Here is a 23,580-nt window from a genome sequence, read left to right as displayed (position 1 = left end):
CATGTTAAAAGTGAAATCTCTTTGTTTCTGTTTTGAAAAAGGATATGCAAACATGAATCATACATCTTGCTTCTGCTACAGTAACTCAATATCCTCTGCTTGGTTAAATAACAGACACTTGGCACATATAAAACTGACATTCTTGCCAAGAACTGAAATTTGCAGCAACTCTGAGCTCTGTTGAAACCCCACTGTTGATACTTAAGTTGTACACAGCACTCCACTAGGATCAGCTGCAACATGTTAAATGAGTATTCAGCATCAGAATGACTATTTAAATCTCTCTCCATCTCTGAAGCAGTCATACTAAAGCTGAAAAGAAGGCTTTTGAAAAGATCTTCAGAAGAACAGAAGGTTCTTTATTCATTGTACTGCATTAAAAAACACCATTAAGGTATACAGAAATACCAGAACCCATGCAAGCTCAGAAAAATTGTCTAACAGTGGCATCAACACAACATCAGTCCTGTGTACTTCTCCAGAAGAAGGTGAAAAGTCAGAGGTGCTACAAGTATGTCTTAAAATAAAAATAAACAGAACAGTCATCTTGTACTTTTTAATCAACTTAACTCAATGTAAGTAAAATATATGAAGAATGTCTAGACATCTAACCCTCTCTCTATCAAGTTGTTACAGGAGTCCAACCAGTTGGCAGTAGTTTCCTCCTGAGTGCTACCAGAATCTGATTTCCACATTTGTATTACCCTTTGAGGAGGGGGGAAACATGTCTCCATGTAATCGATTCAGTGGTCATATACTTCCTTTTTCTTGTTTAGCTCCAACAGAGCTGACAGAAATGACTTTAAGATCCCTTTTTACATATCTATTCACTGTGAATAAATACATCTGTAGCCTCATCCCAAACATACTGTGAGCTTAAAACTTCTTCCCACAGAACAAAGTCCCTGCATATATATAAAGCAATTAACTATTTCTATATTTCTTCTGAAAACATTTGCCTGATTTGTACTTCTTTATATTATTTATATTATTTATATATATTCTTTACAGATAGAAGTTGTTCAGAACTGCATGTGTGCACTGACCAGGGTTGCATGCCTATTGCCCATTTCAAGGCAGAACCAGCATTGCCATTACTTTGAATTATGGAACTACCCAAATGAAGACAAAAGCAGTCTTAACATATCATCTGGGTCAGCAACCATGTGGAAAAGGAAACCTAACTACAATTTTTCCTATTGTCCTGATTATAACATGTTATGATTTGACCTCGTATGCCATTAGTCTTTATTTAGGAGAAATTATAACATTTTCATTGCTGATTAAGGATGCTGGAGCATGATCTATATAGCCAACGCTGCTCTGGTTTCTCAGCTACCTGTTGCCCACGTAGGTAGAATAATAATAGTAGTTTCTTGGAGCACCTCTAGTTAAAAAATGATATCTTTTCTTTATTAATATGGACTATTTCAGTAAAAATGCATTAGACTTTCTTCAAATTTATATACCTGCAACATGAGTTATCTGTCTTATATTAAAGACCTAGTATCTTCAGTGACAGAACAGTGATGGACTTGCATTTGTAACTTATAAAAATGGAAATGACAAGTTAGCTTTTACTTTGCTACTACTTCTTTGCAACTGCCAGTAAAAGAGTAAGGCTGGCATACAATTCCCTAAAATATGTGTGCCTGGTACCATTTTAGATGCCTGGGGGTATCTAAGACATCTGCACGGGGCTGACAGATATGATTTAAGGGAAACCCACTCCTGGGTAGGTCACAGTTGTGGAAGAGGTGAATATGCAATGGCTTCTACAATAGTGCTACTAATAAATAATAGCTTGTGCTGATGCAATTGATTCCTGATGTTAAAGTCAGCTGATGAGATTCAGCTCAAAATATTCAGCTAAAATTTGAGGTCAGTGTGTGGGATAGGTGCCTAAGGTCCCATGACAGTCAACCGAAATCTAGTCAATATAGTCAAAGGGGTCTAGAAAGATTTAGTAAGCCAGCCAGGAGATGTCTGCTTTAAGATGTTTTCTTGGTTCTGAGTCTCCCTCAACTGCCTCTTTGCATGGAGGCCATGCACGTGCATCAGAAAGCCATACCAAGCCTTAGACTTGATTAAATATATACTTTCCTTCCTCATCATGAGCCTGATAAGGTCCTTATCATTATACAGGCAGAAGGTATTGCAAATGGCAATACACTTGGCTGCGCTAGAGCTCGCTCTCTCTGCTTCCAGCTCTGACCACAGAGGCTCTATCTGGTATGCACTGACCTCTTCTGGGGACCCGCCTCCCTGAGGCCCTGGAGTAGTTCAGCTCGCCAGGGGTGAATCAGGTCATCTCTGCTTTCTCCCCAGCTGCCAATTTTTCCCAGCAGTGACACTGCTCGAAGCTCTAATTTCTACAGCTTACTCCATCAAAACACACATCTCAGATACTCTCTTTCTCCAGGTGTAGTTGAACAGCAAGGATATAATTCATTTGCAAAATACCCTTTATACTTCCCTGCAATTTTGCTCTTAAAGCTGTCAATAAATAAAGTAACTATCGCTGTTTAATACCTACTAACATATAACTCTAACTGGGAATTCCATAACTGAATTATAAAGTTCCATAATAATGATGTCCCATATGATTATTATTTCTGTTGCAAGAGAAGCAATTTCTATACCATAAAATTATAAAATGAAGGGTTAAAGAAATATCAGTAGTTTGTGCATGTTTATTAAAAAAAAAAAAAAAAAAAAAAAAAAAAAAAAAAAAAAAAAAGTAAAAGCATTGGGAGGGTCTAATTAAGAGAGTTTGCTGTGTTCAGTTCTTTTTTCTTATAATTAAGACAAATCTGTGGGTTATTTTTTTTCCCACTGAAAAATTTCTAGGTTTATTACACATAGCACTTTAATTACACACTTACTCCAACAAAATGCCACGGCTGATTCATGATTTAGAAACTACAATAAATATGTAGAATTGCTGCAGAAAAACCTCCACTGCATTAAAGCATCAAGTAGGTGTAACGAAGTCTTTCTTAATTCAGTCAGTTTCTAAATAGATTTATTCAAGATACTAAAAAAATCCCTTTAAAATAAATTCCTTTGTCAGTTGAACTATGGAAATCTAGTGAGACACCTTGCCTGACTTCTAAACTTTGAAGAAAAATAAGTCCAGACCTTCTTCCCTACCATTTCTTCCCCTTCATTACTCAGAATACTACTACAAATTAGGAACTCCTACAAGATTTTTTTTTTTTCAGGATGGATCTTTCCTTCATGGGATAAAAAATATCCACTTAGCTCTCTAATGGAAATGAAAAATGTAGATGAAGGGTCCTTAAAGCAAAGTCTACAACTTAGGAGAGAAAGAAAAAAAAAAAAAAAAAAAAAAAAAAAAAAAAAAAAAAAAAAAAAAAATGCTCCCTTCTGTTCGGAACTTTTAAATTAATTTACAAAAAAGTAGGCTTCTACATTTAGGATTATTGACTAAATGTTGTACCTTGCCTTCCACATCTCAACCCTAAGGCAGTCAGCATCTGAAACAAAGACTGGTCACATACACTGTCCAGGGTTGAAAAATAAGAAGTTAAGGAGGGCTTGATTCTTTTCTTTACTGCTGTTGTGATGTTAACAAGCATTTTCAACAGTCTTTTTCTTACGCATTTCATGGAGACAAACGAATCTGAAGTAGAAGGGAATCCAAACACAAGCAAAGAATATAACTATTTTAGAGCAGCACCTCCAGCGATGAACCGAGTACCCCAAAGGAAAGCCAACTATGGATACTGTCCTTACAATAATGATTAAACCAGGCCAAGAACTGGTTACAGTCTATGTATTTTGCTTTAAAGACTCCATCCCTACTTTTCCTTCTATCTCCATATGTCTGCTTCAGTTTATATTCTTCACTTATTCATAACAAATTCAAGTAAAAAGCCTTCACTGAAGCAATGACAGAATCAGAAACACTTAACTGATGAGACCATGATTTTGCAATTCTCACAAGTGTGCCCATAGCTAATACTGCCTTAAGCAACCAGCCTCAGGAAAACTGACCTACAAGCATATGTTTTAGTTGAGTTTAATGAGATTTGGATGAGATTCCAAAAATAAGGAACATTAATTCAGATGTATTTGTAATCTCTGAGAGATGGCGGTAATATATTTCAGTAATTCCACAGCCAATACACCTTCTCAAATGTTTACAGAGGAAGGTGCTCCAATTGTAAAATATTGGCCTAGTAACCTCACCTTAAAAATACACAACACTAAAAACTCATGCAAGTTATTTCTAACCACATTTCAGAAAAGAAAGAAAATTAGAAAGGAAATGTTTGGAAGGGAAAAGATTGCAGGACGCAAAATAGTTGAGGATAAATGTATTACATTTGTCTCAAAAACATACAATTATTTTCACATTTTAGATAGCTCAGTACTGGAAAATGTCCTTTGCAAGGCATTTTACACAAAGGAGAAAAAGCCAGGAGGAACATATGCCTAGTAAATAGATTGCAGCCTTAATGACCTTTCTATGTTCTTGATGTCACCCCTGCAGGATTCCTGCTTTTCTGTCCACATGGAAGGTTAAAATTTGTGTGTATCTATTAGAAATGGTTTCAGTACACAAAGAAGAATCACAACTGGAGTATTATTGTCTGACATTCATATGACCCTTTAACATGTGTACATGTAAGCAGTATACTACTACTCATTAATGATTTAATAGTTTCATTAACAAAATGTTGGAGGTGAAATAACACATACAGCAAGGCTTTTCTGTGTTGCAGGTTGGTCATTACATTATCATTCAACTTTACAGATAAAAAATATTTCTCCCTCTCCATCCCTGCTCTCAGAAAAATCCTGCAGAGATACATATATACACAGAAATACACAGACGATATATCACAAATAACTGTTAAGCACTGGTGAACCCTGGTGCTCCGATGGTTAACTGGAATGTAGCATTCCTTTGAGAGAATAAAAGGAATAAATTTCTGGAAGCCAGAGGTAATATTTCAGCCTCAGATTTTATTAGACATAGTTTCGTTCCTAAGCATAGTATGTCCCATAGAGCTAGAGAAATTACTATCTCCAGTTCTCAAGGACTGGAATCCCTCATCTCTCTCATAATCCCTCAGTAAAAGAAAGGAAAATCACATTCAACATCTCCATAACACCTTTCATTTTTCATGTTGAATGTTCTTTTTATTGCTCGTCTAAGAAAGGTGCCAAAGTCTCAGTTATTACTTGTTAGTCCTCTCAGTTATTACTTATTAGTCCATACCAGTTCATTACTTCTTTTAAAATCTGGTGCTTCCATTCTCCAACTATTTGTTTTACACACTACTATATATATATCAGCCCATCACTCTTTTCTTTCAAAAAAGGTTAGGCAAAGGTGATGAAAGACGTTTGTGCCACAGGATCCGATGAGTCTGAGAGCCTATATATGCACCTAATTTGGTGTGATCAAATTGAATGCAAATGTCAAGTCCCGCTTCTAAAAAATCAGTGAGAGGAAAACATGCATTTTTATAACTGATTACATTCTCAGTAACTTCTATAGATGGCAAAAGATAAGAAATTTTTAATGGGAAAAATATTGAGGTAAATGGAAGGATGATGTTAATATAAGTGTTCAATTCTCACAGAATGGAAAAAAAATCTAAAAGCTAATGATTTTAGTTACAGAAAAATAATAGCTGTAAAATATATTATTTAGGGAATAATATATTCCACAGGAGTCCTCTGTAGTGCTAGCGCTACCAGACCCCTGGGTCCACATCAGGAAGTTCAGAAGCCCAGATTTCCCCACATTTTAAACAATTTAGGGCAGGGCAAGAAAAATAACTAATTGAGCTGCAAGATGACACATAGCAGACACAAGCAAGTCAGAACTATCTTGTTCTGCCATGCCACAGCCTCTATTGCTGAGCACTCTTATGCCTATAAATGTAACAAAGAACATGCCTCAATATACTAGCAACCCTCTCCCTACTATTTAAACACAGAACAACATCCCAAAGCTGAAACAATGGTGATCAGGTTTTTTTAAGGTTTCCAAGTCTCAATCTATTCACTTGGTATGCTTATACATGCTTTATATAACCAGTGGTTCCTCTCCATACCAACCTCCCTTTCACTAAAGAAATCAAATGGCTTATTCTTCAGGTGTCTACAAAGTGTCTATAAAAACAGTATGGACAGCTTATTGCTGTTTTTTAAGGCAAGTCCATATAGTCATTTGCTAATTACATGCCCATTTTATACACGGAAAAAAAATTATAGGGAAATATCATCTTCTAAAGAAGTTACCACCGGTATGGAATGTATGCAGTGCATGCTGCAGTGGTCATACTCGACAATTTAAGAGCAATTCCAATGGCATGTTTGAAAAATATACATATTTTATTAGAAGACAGGTGCAAACTCTTTTCCTGCTATTTGTTTTCTGACTTTCTGAATCAGCCTTTTGTCTTTTAAAACTCTCTATGCTCTACTTTGACCACAATATGATAGTTCTCAAAAAAGTGACATGCAAATAAATTTCACTTTCAAATTCACATTCTGAGTCAGACAAAACTTTCCAGATTTTTTGTTGTTCTCTGTTTGTTTTCTTTAAACAGAACGGAAGTTTCAAACATAGAACAGACTAATATTCAGATTCTGTTTACAGATTTTGAGACACTCTAGTGTTGTTTGTCATTCAGTATTGTTTTACTATGTAGATGCTTCAATATTTTTCTAAATTTCATCTCACCTAATATCAAGAAATTAATTCCATTTTAATGAAAATATTTCAGAAAAGTCTGCTTTCCATATGACAATTTTAAGCAGACGCTTAAGTCCACTGTAACAGCTTATGTTTAATACAGTCTATGAGCTTTAATTCAGTTGATTTGAAAAACATGCACTGTTAAAAGAATCAGAATGAAAAGCAATACGGAGAGGGTAAAACAACAGCAACAACATCTGCAAGTTTATTTTAGATCGATGTAAGTTAGTAGCTTAGTTTTAATGGCACTGAGCTGCTTTACGTTGATGTCCTGCTGTTACTGATCCTGAGAACATCATGAAGAGCATTAAGTGTTTAAATATAGACGTCGATAAAATACACAACAAATAATGGCAGATAGTGGGAGTTTGCAGAGATCTACTATGCTGATATAAGTTGTAATAGACCACCAATGAGAAACGGAACAGAGAAAACACTGATAGTAGAGACTGATCAAAATAAATGATAAAGCCTCCCCATTTCTGATAAAGGGCTTTTCTAAATGAAGACATTACCACCCAGAAGACTTGGCTGTGAATTTACAGCACACTAGTGACTCCACACTGACTCCATGACTGCACTCGCTACACTCAGGCTGGCGAAATCAAGTAAACTTCCTCAGGCCACATGCCATGTGTTCAAAATGGCATGAGTGTCAGTGGTAGATATTACTGCGGATTAGTTGGAATGCTATAAGAGACAGTTTGGCTTATTGTAAACCACTATTTCCTTAATTAGAAACTGAAGTCTTTACAGCACTTCTGGTAGCTCTTTCTGTGATGAACAGAAATTACCATACAGACATGACTAGAGGGAAATGGTTGAAAAGTATCTATATATGGATACACACATGCATCAAAACCCGAAGACTAATCCATTATTTACTGCTTCTACTATTGCTCTAACTTTTCAGGAAAAACTGATGCATATAAAGTGCTGATCCAGATGAAATGCCTCATTTTAAACACAGTCTCAGCATCATGACTTCTCAGCTGAGGATGGGAAATGTTCTTTACTGTCTTCACAAGGTACAACATTGCCAAGACTTTTGGAAATCTGATGTTTATCATTCAAGAGGATTATTACATTTTCCTCACTAAATTTTCATGGTGTTAATCATCTGTGGCTCTGGAAAGAAACAGCATTTAAGACTGTTGCAGGAAGCCAATGGGCTTCAGTGCTCTTACTCGTAACTATTTTGGCATCTCATAAATTATTTATTAAGACTACAGTTACCAAGAAGCAAGCAGCCAGTCTGCTAGGTAGTAACACATCTAAAATGCTATTTGGAAGACAAAATAAAATTATGTATGCAAAAAGGAAAAGGGAGATGGGACTCAGGTCTAAGGTAAAAACAATAGGCGATCTCTTGGTATTCAATGATACATGATTCTTAATGTTTCAATGTCACTCTGCAACATGTTACTGCCATAAAGTATAATACACTTTGCAACTAAAGCCAACATATATATGTGCACACACACAAGTCTATACATATATATACACACATATAAATAGAAGTAGTGAATTAGAGAAATTCCAGTGTGTAAGACCACATCCAGTAGAACTTCAAGTCACAGGAAAGAAGAGGAATAACCAACAGGAAATGGTATCTCATCTGATGTTTAATGACCCAGGAATAAAAAGCACACGAATACTATTAGCTCATAAGTTCTGCTCCAGCTACGAAGTTGTTATGGGATTGAACTGCTGGGCCATGACATGAGCTAGAATGTACTATGAGGAGAAAGATGGAAATTCTCAGATTGCTCTTACTTGAAGCAAGAGCAGTAGCAGTAATAATAATAATAATAAATCCTTTAGAGTTGTACACTGAATGGAAAGAAAAAGTTAGGTGGAATATAGAAGTTAAAAATGTTTGAAAATATTCACGTCAATAACACCAGACATTTTAAACACCTCCCCAGCTTACTTCAGTAAGCTTCAACTGGCTCCACAAATTCTCTCCATAGGTGATCAGTCCTAACATCACTTCTGACTTGCTGTCTCTGACCAATCAATTTTCCAAGCCAAAGAGAAACAGTCCTCTTGTGGCATTGGAAGGATAATAATCCATTCAGACCCTGCCTATTTCATGAATTCTACATTTTTTTCCCAATTTTTCTATTTATTATTTTCTCAGAATAATGTCTCTGATCTCCCCAATGAACTAATAATGGCTCTTTTTGCAAATATCTGTTCAACTGCAACTTCCCTTTTGGAAAATTATTTATTTCAACACAGGTTTTATGCACACTTTTAAAGTATAAGCCTCATTTTTCTTCACCTAACTGTTATTCGTAATCTTACATTTTCTGCAAAAAGCACCCCAGATCTTAAATATGATTCTAAGATGTAGAAGGATAACAACACTTTCCTATTCTTGCTAACAGTTTCTCTAGTTACATGGCTAATTTGTTGTGTCGATAGGAACTATAAACACTTTTGGAAAAGACATTATTTAATATATGCCCACTGAAGATTTTGAACCCTGATGGAAGTCATTGATTTCTCCTGAAATATTCACATTACCATATACCTGTTTTCAGTCTTGGCATAACAAACTGTGTTATCATCTTGCACAAAACGTGGTAAAAGTTAGTCTGACTTCTTTCTCCTCTGTAATGTGTAGTCTTTCAGAACTACTAGACTCAAAAGAAGACCACATACATTCTCTCTCTCCCTTATTAACCCACCTAGTTCAGTAAACCTCGTGGTAAGGGTGGAACTGTGCAACTCAAGACCTGCATTCTAGAAGATGTGAAAATGGAAAGTGTAGAATGAAAAACTCAAAGACATCTCCCTATTAGCTTTTTGGATCAAATATTTTTTCTAACTCAAATTTTGGCTAGTATTAATTCAGTGCGTAGAAGAAAAGATATTCAGAAGTACATACAAAAGTTGTTTTCTACAGTTGCCTACTTTCCTTTTTCAGTACCCTCCAGAAGTACAATACCCCAGACAATGTTGCTAAACATAGTTTAAATATAAAGTTACTGGAAACTTAATGCAAAAAATCTGAAGAGTAGAAAACAGTCTGATTTTGTTTGCTAAGTGGCCTCACACTAAGCTTTTGATCCAGGTGTTGTGGGAATGGAACTGACACATACTACACTTCCAAGATTTTAATGATGCCCAGAGCTTTCATTTTCTTTTACACTCTGACAATGGGAAACATGGCCTCCTTATGTACAACATAAAATCTAATAAAGAAGCCAGCTGTTCTTTCCCTGGTGAATCCTGCAACTCCAGTCTGAAGTACAGTAGTGTCAGTTTTTTTGAGAAAAACACATTGACTAATTGTACTGTACCTAGACAAGTACAATACACTCGACTCCTTTTCTTCCTGTCTACATATATCAAATACACAGAAACAAGTTGGGCATGTGACTGGTATAAACCAGCAAAATAATTTATCTGCTTAACAGATAGCAGGTTTTACATAGTTTCTTGGTGTTCTCTGTCACAGTATTCTAAAATACATCCTTTCCTTTCTTAACATCTCTCATAAACATCTATTGTACTAATGAAAACTGACATATCTGTTCTGCCAACTGCTAGTTACCTAGTGAAAACAGGTAAAGCAAATATTATGCAATAAGTGTGCAAATTGAGAGACCCTAGCAACATCACAGGGCAAAGTCTGATCTTGGCAACAACACCAAACACTAATTTTTTGAGACCACAATCTCAAGAAGAGGACTGCTTGTTTTTCCTGTCTTTCTCCTTGCTGTAATCTAAAAAATTCACGAGACTGTTATATCTGTATCACACAGCATTATATTGTAAGCTGGTTGTGTGCAGCTGCAGAAATGTTGCCCAGAGTCATGTTGATCTAACCGTCATCGTGAGGACACATCTATGCTCCACGTTCGGAAAACACGCAAACAAGGGAACCTCCAGAGCTATTACTCCTGTATTTGAATTACAATCCTTCATCTCAGCCATGAAGTGCAAGTAACAGCGAAGAAATGTTAAAGAAACAGTTTTAAACATCAGTGAAACTCAGTTATGACTAATCATGACCAGGCTCTTCTTGCAGGTCACCCTTACAGGGCTTGCCAGGGTCCTCTCCTAATCCTTCTTGCCAGGGCACAGGCAGGTCCTACATGGCAAGGCTAGGATATAGCTTGGGCTTAAGGGTGAGGATATCGGTGCAAAGGCCAACTTAAATGTACAGATAGCCCCAGCACTCTTTCTGTGCCTCTACAAAAGCCAAAATAAAATGAAACAAATACATGGAAAGTCCATATTTACAAAAAAATGTTTTTCCAGATTGACAGGCGATATAACACTAAATACCCTAGTTTAAAATCTTCCATTGGTTGGTTGTGGTATGAAGTACAGCATTTGTTTTCCAATAAATATTCTCATCATTCTGCTATACATGCAGGAACAACTACCTCAAGAATTGTCTGGACATGGAATAATCTTAGCGTCTACATCCTCAGAAAGACCATTTGCTAATAGCTATACTATCATACTTACTACTATAATGTAAGAGTCAATAGATGCTGTAACTATGGTATCCAGTGGACACTTACTCACTAGACTGAGTGATTTCAGAAAACGTTTTTTTCACATTCATGTACCTTGCTTTGCTGCCCTTTCTCAATCATCATCATCAAGAGCTCAATATATATATAAACACCATTGAGAATGCAAAACTCTAGTAATTCAGTGGCTGAAGAGAGTTTCTCTTCTTACCCTTTTTCTTCCCATTCCTTGAGTATGGAATATACTCTTGAAGAATTCCTTTTCCACTGTAACTTTCTTCAGGTTTAACCACGAAGATTAAATAAATGCTACAATGCAATTAGTTGAGCAGGTGATAAATTTATCCTGACACTGAGGCCAAAATATGTTGAGATACATTTTCCCTGGAAAAAGGAAGAATCATGCTGATTCCACCTTTATCAACCCAGTCTGCTGTTTGCTGGACTCAATACAAAACATGTTTTCACTGCTGGTTTAGAAATGAATTTTAAACCTTTTACATTCTAAAATTTAAATAAATATATCGCAGCAGTAGTACTGTAGTAATTTGGTATTATTCACTTACCTATTGAAGTTACATTAAAGCCAAGCCATTTGCACAGCAATTCAGATATTCATGTTAGGAATCCATCACCACGTTGAAAGGACATGAAAGAAAAGTAAGAAAAAAGAAAACAGTAAGCTATCTTGCTTGTTTCCTTAAACGAAAAAAGCATTAAAACAAACCTATAAATAACAATCGATGTTACATTCGGTCATGAACATGGAATATATTCATTTAAGCAGGTAACTTCTAATGCTCTTTTTTTCCCCCTATTACCATTCATTACAACAAGACAGTTGTTAAAGTAGCTGTTAAAAGAAAATGGTGAATAGTGCTTACATTACACATAAATAAAAACTGAACAATCCTGTTATGTTTGATAGCAGGCTACATTCAAACAGTTTCACAGCATTTTTGTAAATGACTTGAATGCAGTCTTTATCTGAATATCAGCAGGCAGAAGGCCAAGATGGAAATTATGCAATGAGAAGGAAATTGAACAATTCAGATATGTTTATGGAAAGCTCACAAATCAGGGCATCTCATTTGGCACCAAATAAAGCTGTTATTCATGATGTGTAGCTACAAAAAGGAAAGCTGTTCTCTGCTATAAAGTGTAGCCACAGTAGTATGAGCTAAAAGAAATGGTTTCTCAGTAGAAGAAATAAAGGGCGACACTGCCATAAAAAGATGCTCACACTAGGTCACGTATACTCTGCTGAAATCAAACCAACAAGAAACTATAATGGCACACCTTTTCATTTAATGTCATCTCTTAGATATGGTATAATGATCCCAAGCAACAAACTTTATCTCCAAGTCATCCTTTACTATGCCTGCATAAATATTTTAGGTCCATATCAAACCTAGAAAGGAGACAGATTTGGAAAGAGCATCTCTCTAGAAGATTTTCTAAGATCATTTCCTGAGCTGCTAAAAAGGTATAGTAATTACACCAGTCCCATACTTGGATTCTGATCTCTTCCAATATGTGGCCTTCTCTGTAGAATTGTCAAATTAGATTTCCTTTCATAAATAAACATGCTAAAAAGCCATTTTATACAGTAGAGCTGTCATTAGAAAACCCAAATCTTGAATAAGCTTTGACATTTTGGCTCTTGTTCTTGTGGGAGACTTTAACTTCCCAGACATCTGCTGGAAATACGACACAGAAGAGCGGAGCACCCCTGGAGATTCCTGGAATGTGTGGCAGATAACTTCCTGACTCAGCTGGTGAGTGAACTTGTTTAGGCACCTGCTTGACAAAATCCCTTGGGAGATAGTCCTGAAGGGTATAGGGGTCATGGAGGGCTGGACACTTTAAGAAGGAAGTGTTAATGGCTCAGGAGCAGGCTGTCCCCAGGTGCTGTAAGAGAACCCAGAAGCAGAGAAGACCACCCTGGCTGAACAGGGAGCTTTGGCTGCAACTCAGGGAGAAAAGGAGAGTTTTCAGCCTTTGGAAGAAGCAGCCAGTGACTCACAATGATGACAAAGATGCTGTGAGGCTATGCAGGGTGGAAGTCAGGAGGTCTAAAGCCCAGCTAGAAATTAATCCGGCTTCAGCAATCAAAGACAACAAGAAGTGTTTCTATAAGTACATCAACAGCAAAAGGAAGACCAGGGAAAGCCTCCATCCCCTGCTAGATGCAAGAGGAAACATGGCAATGAGTGATGAGGGGAAGGCTGAGGTGCTTAATGCCTTCTTTGCCTCAGTCTTTAATAACAAGACTAGTTGTACTGAGAGAATCCAGCCTCCTCAGTCATAAGACAGAGACTGGGAGAACGACCCCCCTGCAATCCAGGAGGAGAGAGTCAGTGACCTACTGCATCACACAGACACACACAAGTCTATGGGACCAGACGGGATACACCCGAGGGTGCTGAAGGAGCTGTCTGGGTGCCCACCAAGCCACTTTCCATCATTTACCAGCAGTCCTGGCTGACCGGGGAGGTCCCGACTGATTGGAAATTGGCCAATGTGACGTCCATCTATAAGAAGGGTCGGAAGGACGATCTGGGAAACTACAGGCCTGTCAGCTTGACTTCGGTGCCCAGGAAGCTGATGGAGCAGCTCATCCTGAGTACCATCACACAGCATGTGCGGGGCAACTAGAAGATCAGGCCCAGTCAGCATGGGTTTATGAAAGGCAGGTCCTGCCTGACAAACCTGATCTCCTTCTACATCAGGGCGACCTGCTTATTGGATGAGGGAAAGGCTGTGGATGTTGTTTACCTTGACTTTAGTAAGGCCTTTGACACTGTTGCCCACAGCATTCTCCTGGCAAAACTGGCTGCTTGTGGCTTGGATGGGCACACAGTTTGCTGGGTAAAAAACTGGCTGATGGCCAGGCCCAAAGAGTTGTGGTGAACGGAGTTAAATCCAGTTGGCGGCCGGTCACGAGTGGTGTCCCCCAGGGCTCAGTTTTGGAGCCACTCCTGTTTAACATCTTTATTGATGATCTGGACAAGGGGATCGAGTGCACCCTCAGTCAGTTTGCAGATGACACCCAGTTGGGTGGGAGTGTTGATCTGCTCGACGGCAGGGAGGCTCTGCAGAGAGACCTGGACAGGCTGGAGCCATGGGCTGAGCCCAACTGCAGGAGTTTCCGTAAGATCAAATGCCGGGGGCTGCCCTTGGGCCACAACAACCCCCAGCAGCGCTACAGGCTTGGGGAGGAGTGGCTGGAGAGCTGCCAGTCAGAGAGGGACCTGGGGGTGCTGATTGACAGCTGGCTGAACAGGAGCCAGCAGTGTGCCCAGGGGGCCAAGAAGGCCAATGGCATCCTGGCTTGTGTCAGCAATAGCGTGGCCAGCAGGGACAGGGAAGGGATCTGACCCCTGGACTCGGCACTGGTGAGGCCGCCCCTCGATTCCTGTGTTCAGTTTTGGGCCCCTCACTACAAAAAGGACATTGAATGACTCGAGCGTGTCCAGAGAAGGGCAACGGAGCTGGTGCAGGGTCTGGAGCACAGGTCGTACGGGGAGCGGCTGAGGGAACTGGGGGTGTTTAGTCTGGAGAAGAGGAGGCTGAGGGGAGACCTCATCACCCTCTACAGCTACCTGAAAGGAGGCTGCAGAGAGCTGGGGATGAGCCTCTTTAACCAAGTAATAAGCTGCTATAGGACAAGAGGTAATGGCCTCAAGTTGCACCAGGGAAGGTTTAGACTGGATATTCGGAAGGATTTCTTTCCAGAAGGGGTTGTTGGGCATTGGAATGGGCTGCCCAGGGAGGTGGTGGAGTCCCCATCCCTGGAGGTGTTTAAGAGTCGGGTCAACATAGCGCTGAGGGATGTGGTGTAGTTGAGAAAGGTCAGTGTCAGGTTAATGGTTGGACTAGATGATCTTCAAGGTCTCTTCTAATCTTGATGATTCTGTGATTCTGTGATTTATTAAATAGCTGATTTTGCCAGTCATGCCAATTCTATATATGAAAGAGAAAGCACCTGCTTTTTTAAATCGTTCTGCCTACAGTAAGTGATTTAAAAAAGATATCAAAATCACCATTAACTAAATCTTTATTATTCATTTGCACAAGTCAAAATATATTCACAATAATGGAGGAACGTATGAATCCTCAAATACTGGAAAGTGACATGAATAGATTGGGTTTATTTTGCATGTAAATATAGACCTTAAACCAGCACCTGTAATAGGAAGTTACTTCACTTCTCAAAGATTCCTTTTACATGACAGGGTTTTAGCTCCTTTGCAGCTTATGTATTTCACTCAGCCTACACAGAGGCCTCTAAGCCTGGATGTGTGGTAATCTCTTTAGATGTTTCACACAGATATAGGCTGCTGCATTTAATTAGGAAAATCAAGGAAGAGCCCTTGTATTCATATTGTTAGACTGTTTGTGTTCAGTCTTTACTGACGTTGGCAATACAAAGAGAGGCATTACTAAGTGAAATATGCTTTGTTCTTCCATGTCTATTAATATGCCAAATATGAGCACAGAACCTTGAAGCTGAGGGGTCAACCTTATCTGGGAGGGTCAGGAAAAGAGAATTTCCTTCACTAATCTTACAAGTCAGGGTTAGTACAGAAGTAGAGATGGGGAAATTTTATATTCTATTTGATTTATCAATTGTGGACTCTTCTATCCTACTCTAATATATGCATGCCACAATTCATCAATGTATTATACTCAAGTGCTTTACAAAAAGAATTGCTGTGATAACATGCTGATGCTCAAAAAATAGTTTTAATAAATTTCCTTTCTCTAAAAAGAAGATAAATGAGCCCACAAAACATGCTTTCACAACCTCCCACTTCTTTGAAAAACGGAAAAAGACAACTTTACTTATACCACTTCTACTTACAATGATGTAAACAGGAAAATACTGTTATTACATAACAAAAAAACCCCAAACAATTCAATGAGAAAACACCTATCTCCCACAAAAATTATTAACACTTCCTATCCCATCTCCCATGTTTTAAGTGATATTTGTGATTATTCTTTCTACAAAGTCCTGTGCCACTCTAAAAAGAATAAAATAAATTAACCTTTTCTCTAGAATCTTTTGGCAGTATTTTTTCCTCTCAGTTCACAAATAGCTAAAAAAGCACCATATTTTGTGGATTTTTGATTTTCTTGGCAGTCACAGGCCAGTTCCTCAATTTGTGTAAAAAGACACAGCTCAGCTTAAGTCAGTGGTGAGGCTTCAGCCTCCCTTGAGTCATGTACATGACACTGGAACTGTTTGTTATGGAAATTATTCTGCCTATCACAGCCCAGATATTCAAAAAACTGTAGGTGCTTTCCTGAGGACTGGAAGATATATGAAACTGCCAGCTTGCTGGCTATTGTGTGCACATTTAAAGCACAATCAAGGGCATTCATTGCTAAAGAACACTGTATTTGTACATCCATTTGTCTGATAACCTGTATCATAAGTCAGTGAGGATTAAGTAGCAGAGAGAGATGCACAGAGAAACCAATGGTGCTGTCATTTTTTACAGGCAGATATTACATTATCTTTTTTATTTTTGGACAGAAAATTACTGTCTTAAACATTTTTGCAAGTTTATCTACTTCAAAGGAGGTCATTCAGAGGTCTCTACTGTTCTCTTTCATATTCTCATGACAGCTGACTGAACTCTTGATCTCTGACCTGGATAGAAATTAACCCTCCATACTCCACCATCTAAGCCAAAACATTAATATTCTTAATAATGAGAGGTTATTAAAATCTTAAAAGTTCAGTGGAGCATTTCAAGGACAGTGGAATTAGACTTCAGCAAATAGCTACAGATTTATTGCATAATGCAAACCGTTTGATTTGTTGGGATGTACACTTCAAGGCTACAGCTCAGCCAACCTTTGCTGGCAAGGAAACAGCCACTTGTTTAATTTTACTTGATTTGCACTGCAAGAGAGTTGGAAAACCCCTTGTTTTGGTCATGCGCAGATATAAATTATTCCTTTTCACTCCTTACACCCTCCTCCTTAACTTTGCAGTGGAAGGAATATTATTTGTTAAACAAATTAAAAATCTTTAAGAGAGGATGACAGTTTATCAAACAGTGCATCACGCTTTATCACTGATGTTGTATTACACACAAGAACTTAGCTGTTGGTGAGGGCAAAATTACTGAATGTGCCAGTGATACTACTGCACTGGGAATTGATGGTGTGGTGCCCAAGTCTATGGCAGATACGGGGATACAGGGAAGAAAGGAGAAACCGAGGTTCCTAATTCACTCAAAGTTACTGCATCGCTTTCTATGCCTTATGCTTTTAAGCCTTTAATTTTTGGAACAGCCCTCCTGCTATTCCACTGATGGCCAGCTTTTCTATTCCACTCAAATGAAATTCCTAGGTAGGTCAATGGTAACAGGTCTGCCTATGTATTTTCCATGTAGTACCATTCTGATTCAAGTTATTCCATTGATGAAGCAGCATCAGCACTTGAGATTTCCACCAGGAAAGGTTGCCTGTCTCTGTCTGATGTAATCAGATTCGATAAGGTTTGGGTCTAAAAAGATTATCAGGAACAAAAGGAATTACACAAAGAGAACAATTTGGGACCTGGGTGAAAAGAAAATTAAAATAAAGTAGGACTAAAATTAAAATGATCATACAGGGAGGAAAGGCAGAAAAGTGTGGAAATGCAAAAGTCACAGGATCGTCTAGAATGTGAAGCTATGAGAAGGACTGTCAAATCTGCTTGTGGAGGGAATCAGCAAAACTTGCTGCAATTACTAGTTTGAGATCCTGTCATCCTGCCATCTTAAACAGAAGTGGAGCAATAAACTATAACAAACAACAGCAAATTACCAGTTTGGATCAACACTTACTGAAAAGGGGTTTGATGTAGAACCCCATCTTCCAATAAGAAAATTCATACTCTCTTACAGAGCTTGGAGATCTGGAAATGCATGGAAATGCAGCTGGTGCAATACATGGAGTTTATGACGGCTGCTATTTTTATTGGCTGCTTAGTTTGTCTGAAGATGCTGACAAAATTCATTGGCAGGTTCCCTTTAAAATATGTTACTATCAGATAAATTATATTGCATCAGAGTGCAACATAAAAAGCAATATAAACATTTCGATTTTTTCCTTCCATTCTTATACTTTTATGGCTTTCATAGGTGAACTAAAATATGTGCCTATTTCTTTTAAAGCTGTCACTTTACATTCAGTTAGATGGAGGCCATGCTAGTACTCTTCACAACGAGCTACTCATTAATGCATTTCTGGTATCATACATTTATTATGTGCTTTTACTTTCTGTATCTAACCAAAACCCCAGCTCTCCACCTCACTGCCATAAGGTGCTGGTCTGCAAACAGCACTCTTTCCAAAATATCAGACTTAAAGGCAGAAACTCTCAGAATGGAAATGTGGTCAGAATATCCACTGATAGTCTCTAGAGCCTTGGCAAGATTTTCTGGTTTAACAACTGCGCTAAAGTTAAAGAAGTAACAACTCCTCTGCACTGCCTGCTGCCATTTTTCTTCCAGTGGTACCATGGCAGCAAAGCCGAAGAGAAGCACAAACCCAGTGGCAGCTGCCAGCTACTGAAAGCCTGTTGTGACACCGAATACTACCAGGGGGTTGCAGCCATATGTGCAGAATACACAGGACAAAATATTAACTATTAATAATTACTGTAGGGCTAATTAAACAAAAATTGCAACGCAATACTGAGTTTGTCCTGTCAATCCTAACTAATTCCTCACCTACTGAGTTGGAAAAAAAAGGGTGGAAGGGTACCAGGATTTGTGAAACCATTATGGAGAACATAATTCCAGTGGTACGCTTCCTCTTTACTGTGGCTGGTTCAGTGAGCCATCAGCTTTGGCAAAGGTAGATTAGAAAATTTTTGAAAGAAAACATTATTACTAGTAGGAGTACACTTTTTTTCCTTTAAATTACTTTATGATTTAATGGTTGATTTTTTTGTTGTTTTTTTTTTTTCCAGACCAGATATTCATGTTTTGGACAGCAGAATATTTACACTTGTCTGATTAATAACAAAACATACCTAGTAACTGCGAAGGTTATCAGAGGTACATTTTGATATCTATTTGTAGCCTTTATTAACACAAATAGATTTTGGCCAAGTACTCAGTGACTGTATTGAATAGATTCCACATTAATCTCACTCTAGTGATTAAGCATCACTGCTGTGACTGTGTCAGACAAAGCTGGAAATTACTCTTTCAGCAGTTGCTATTGTCACCATCAATTCCTGATCACACCAAGACCAGAAGAGTAATGTAAGTTTCATTCTCCTTCTTTTCTACCCATCACAAAGAAAGAGAAATTTCCTTGAAATAGATACAGGTAAGCCTGCTACAATATAAGCATGACTGGGAGGCAACTCTGAAGTTGTATGTAAAGTAACACAATACAAGTGTTTTAAACGATCAGGACTGTCCAAATAGTCTTTGAACATATCACACAATGTAGCAGGTGTGATATGACTCAAATGTGACTAAAGAGTTAATTTATGTAATATCTGTCAGACTATTTGCTGTACTTTTGCTAAAACTATAGCTACAGATAATTAATACAAATATATTACCTTGTGAAGATTATGTCTATTTGTATACACACACTGGCACATATATTTCAGCTGTATTCCCATTTCTTCTTTACAGAGATGACAGAAAAGCTTTCCTTGCCAAAGGCTGAGACACACAAATGACATGACTTGGTTCTCAAGTCCTGAGGAAATCTAGACTAGCTGAGACTACCAGAGCACCTCTCCAAAGTAGCTGGGATTCTTGTTCCTTAAACAAGCAAATAAGCCAAGTTAAAGATCTTTGCCTGTACTCTACAGGCATTTACTAACCTGAGGGTTGAATGCATCTAGGATTACTTGGAGCTCCAAGTTAGGAGCACTGCACATGTGACACAGTGCAATTTTCTAACACGTAAGTAAACATATATATATATGTGAAAATGATATATAGGTAATTTTAAACATTCAGATAGCCTAAAGATCAGAAAAAATAAAATAAAATAAAATAAAATAAAATAAAATAAAATAAAATAAAATAAAATAAAATAAAATAAAATAAAATAAAATAAAATAAAATAAAATAAGGGATATAAATAGGAATGAAACAAAATCATAAAAAAACCTCTAAAATAAACAGTATCAATAATAATATTTCATTTATTAAAATGAACTTCTTGTGTCAGGTTACTACCAGTTTAATGTCACATAGCTAACATTATTCACCTTAAGACAGGTGGAGTTTTTCTTACCTTCAGGGAGAGTAATATACAGTAGCCCTTCACTTCTGTTTGCTGAAACAAGCTTATAACTTGGAGGGCATATAAACCACATTCAGGAAAATACCCTAGTTTTATTGTTCTTTGTTCTACAAACTGTGTGTGTCCTCAAAATGTCATCAGCGATAAACTGTAAAAGGCATCACATCAAGTCATTAGAAGACATTCCCTAAGGCAAGAGACCGCAAACTGAAATTGCCTACTACTATATTTAAACATTTGGCCCACCTAGGTTTGGTAACTTCACAGTCGCTTTATTAAAGAGATATTTCCATACATTACAAGTGTATTTAATTACTGGCCAGTTGAGAACAACGGGGGAAAATTATGTTTATTTAATCATTTGGCTAGTTTTTCCAGTGCTGAGTGAGCACCCTTGAAATATGATTGGCAGGCTGCTCCCGCCAAAGCCCCCAGGGCCATTCACCTGTCACTTCTGCCAGCAAGGACTGGTGTGACGGCCCACGCCGCTTGCTTCTGACAATAAACGACAGTGACCCAGTCTCAGAGCGTACCTGACTTGGTCATTTCTCCTTTATTTCAAAGAGATTGAATGCTATCTACTGGTTAAAAACAGTAACCTCTAGACTGTGCAAAGCAGTTAAGAAAACAAAATAATCACCTGATTAAAAAACACTAGGCAAAGAAAGGACAGCTTCTAGAAAATAACCTAAAATCTGTTCATGCTTTCTTTGGAGTAAACAAGTTCTATCAGAAACAAGAGAGCTACAGAGGACTGCAAAAAGATGTTGAAAAGTAAAAAAAAAAAAATAATTCTTGAAACAATATCATTACATGTTGTCTTTTTATAAAAATCCCCATTTTAAGTTCCTTTGTTTTTATTTTTTAGAATATGTTTATATCTCAAAACCAAACAAAACCAACTGTAATTAGGAACTTCAGGATACCTAGTGAATCGACAAGTGATTATGGAGTAGATGTAGTTTTCAACGTTAAGTCAATTTGCTTCACCAAGACAACAAGCTAGAGTTCTAGGTATGGGAATATCATATTGCACTGTTATTTCCTAACACAAGCCATATATATATATATGGAAGCCAGTGCAGTCTCATAGGTCAACGTAGCCTCTGATCCAAAACAAGTAATATCTCTCATTTTGATACTTCATATGCACACAGGAGGATATACTTGCTACTGGAAACTCCATCAACTTGAGATCTGATGTTACTTGATGAAGCACTGGCTGGTCTGCAATTGTATCTGTATTACATTGCTATGTTCATTTTTCTGAAGCCTTTGGACACTAATCACAAGGTTATCACATGTTGTGAACTGCAATGTTGAAAATTACTTCTATGCTTTCAAAGACAGCCCGTCTTATGTATCTTATGTATGTATATATCTTAGTATATGCCTTTCACTATTGTTGTGTTTTAATGTATATGTTTAACTAGTGCACTTAAGATATATGTTTAACTAGTCCACTATAACTTGACCAAAAATTCAAAAAGACAGATTAAGAATAGATCATAAGACATTGTGATGGCATTTTGAAGGTGATCTTTGAAAATATTTCAGTAGCAAGATCATCAGCCACTGTAAATCCTCTTCCCTGCAGTCTGTTCAAATAAACCTGATGATACACATCAGTTGATGTCCTACTCCAAGAAACCTACTTTTTGAGTAGAGGAGGAAGACTGTCTTTAACTGATTCTTTATGAAAGCAGTATCCTTCTCTCTTCTTTCTGTCTAAAATCTTTTTCTAAGGAGTTCCCTTAGGTTTAGGATAATGTTACTGACTTACTAAATCCATCAAAAAGGGAGACATTATCGCAGAGTTCTGGTAGAATTTAAAAATGTTCTTGAAATGAAACATATTAATGGAATGCACAACAACAGCACAACCCAAAATATTCAGAAAGAAAGCATTTCCAATTAATTCAGTCCCATTTCATTTTTGTGAATTATCTATTAGTCGAAATACATACACAGACACTGTGACCCTAGTACTAGACAACTTCATAATCTTTATTTACAAAATATTTCTCTGATTTAAAAAATATGATTAGTGCTCTTTTACTAGTATGGCAAGATATATGAAGAAACTGCTCATGCTCCCATTTCAACCATGGATCATCCCCTCAACACTCCTTTATTTGAAATTAATTTTTAAATCACACATATGTGAACATGCATAAGTTAGACTTTTCAAACTGACTATTTCTCTGGTAGGTTTTTCTGGCCTTTGTAATTCACTGATTGTGGGATGTATTTATTTATACAAGTCACACAGTGTCTTTTAGGGTCTCTACTTGAAGGGTTTTCAAATACAAGAAGTTTCCTATATGAATGTTTCCTTTAGGAACAGCTATGCAAATACACACATGCATGAGTGTTTTCAACATTTTTTTCTTACCATTGATATTTTCTGACTATTCTTTTTTCATCATTCCATGCAAGTTAAGAGAAGGGCAAAGTATCTGTCAAACTTTCCCCTAACAAACCACCCAAAGAACTACCTATCATCCTATATACCAGCCAGAAACAGCAAGATATTTGCAGCTTCCAGAGAAAGTTTAGGATTAGAAATTCTGGAGAGATCTGTCAGGTCCTGTTCTGTTGGAGGACGCGATTCTTAAGTAAAACCATCAGAAATAACCTGATTTAGTGGATACAATTCCCAGTTGCCTAACTCAGCCCTGTAAAAGCAAATTATAAAGCTTTTGTTGACATCAGTGGAGGCAAGGTTTGAGAATATGAAGGGATTTTTGCGAAGCCTTCCAAGTGATGTCATCCAAAATGAAAGAAGGGAGCTAAAAGTACAAGGCATCCTACGTCAGCCCTTCAATAACGCAAAAACCCAGAGCATGGCATGCCTAGCATGGATAGGGAAGAGAGGTTTCCTAATGATCAGCATCACAGAAATCGAAATCTAGTATGCCAAAGTGACACTGGAGAAAACACTGTTTATACCTAAAGCAAAAGAAAAATTGTTGAAGAACACTTACACAGGTGAAAATATGGTTTATGTAATCCTGCCAAGGTCACTAATGTACAGGCTGTTCTACTGCTGCACTGCTG

The 23,580-nt window shown here is 37.5% G+C and overlaps 1 protein-coding gene across 10 annotated transcripts in view; it reads right to left on the bottom strand.

Moving 5' to 3' along the window:
- ROBO2 (roundabout guidance receptor 2) overlaps positions 1-23,580 on the bottom strand; it is a 1,105,399-nt gene that overhangs the window by 223,883 nt on the left and 857,936 nt on the right. Inside the window, exon 1 of one of the 10 annotated variants that reach the window (XM_026845398.1) lies at positions 8,676-8,693. The exons of the other annotated variants lie outside the window; for them this stretch is intronic. Coding sequence (XP_026701199.1) covers position 8,676 — 1 coding nt within the window. The 5' untranslated portion in view covers positions 8,677-8,693. Of the gene's footprint in view, positions 1-8,675; positions 8,694-23,580 lie in introns of those variants that run through there. 10 annotated transcript variants of the gene reach the window in all.

Source organism: Athene cunicularia, assembly GCF_003259725.1.
Source record: "Athene cunicularia isolate RWA chromosome 1 unlocalized genomic scaffold, athCun1 chr1_part1, whole genome shotgun sequence".
Taxonomy (NCBI): Eukaryota; Metazoa; Chordata; class Aves; order Strigiformes; family Strigidae; genus Athene; species Athene cunicularia.
The sequence above is the reverse complement of the archived record's forward strand: the minus strand, read 5'-3'. Positions and strand labels throughout refer to the sequence as shown.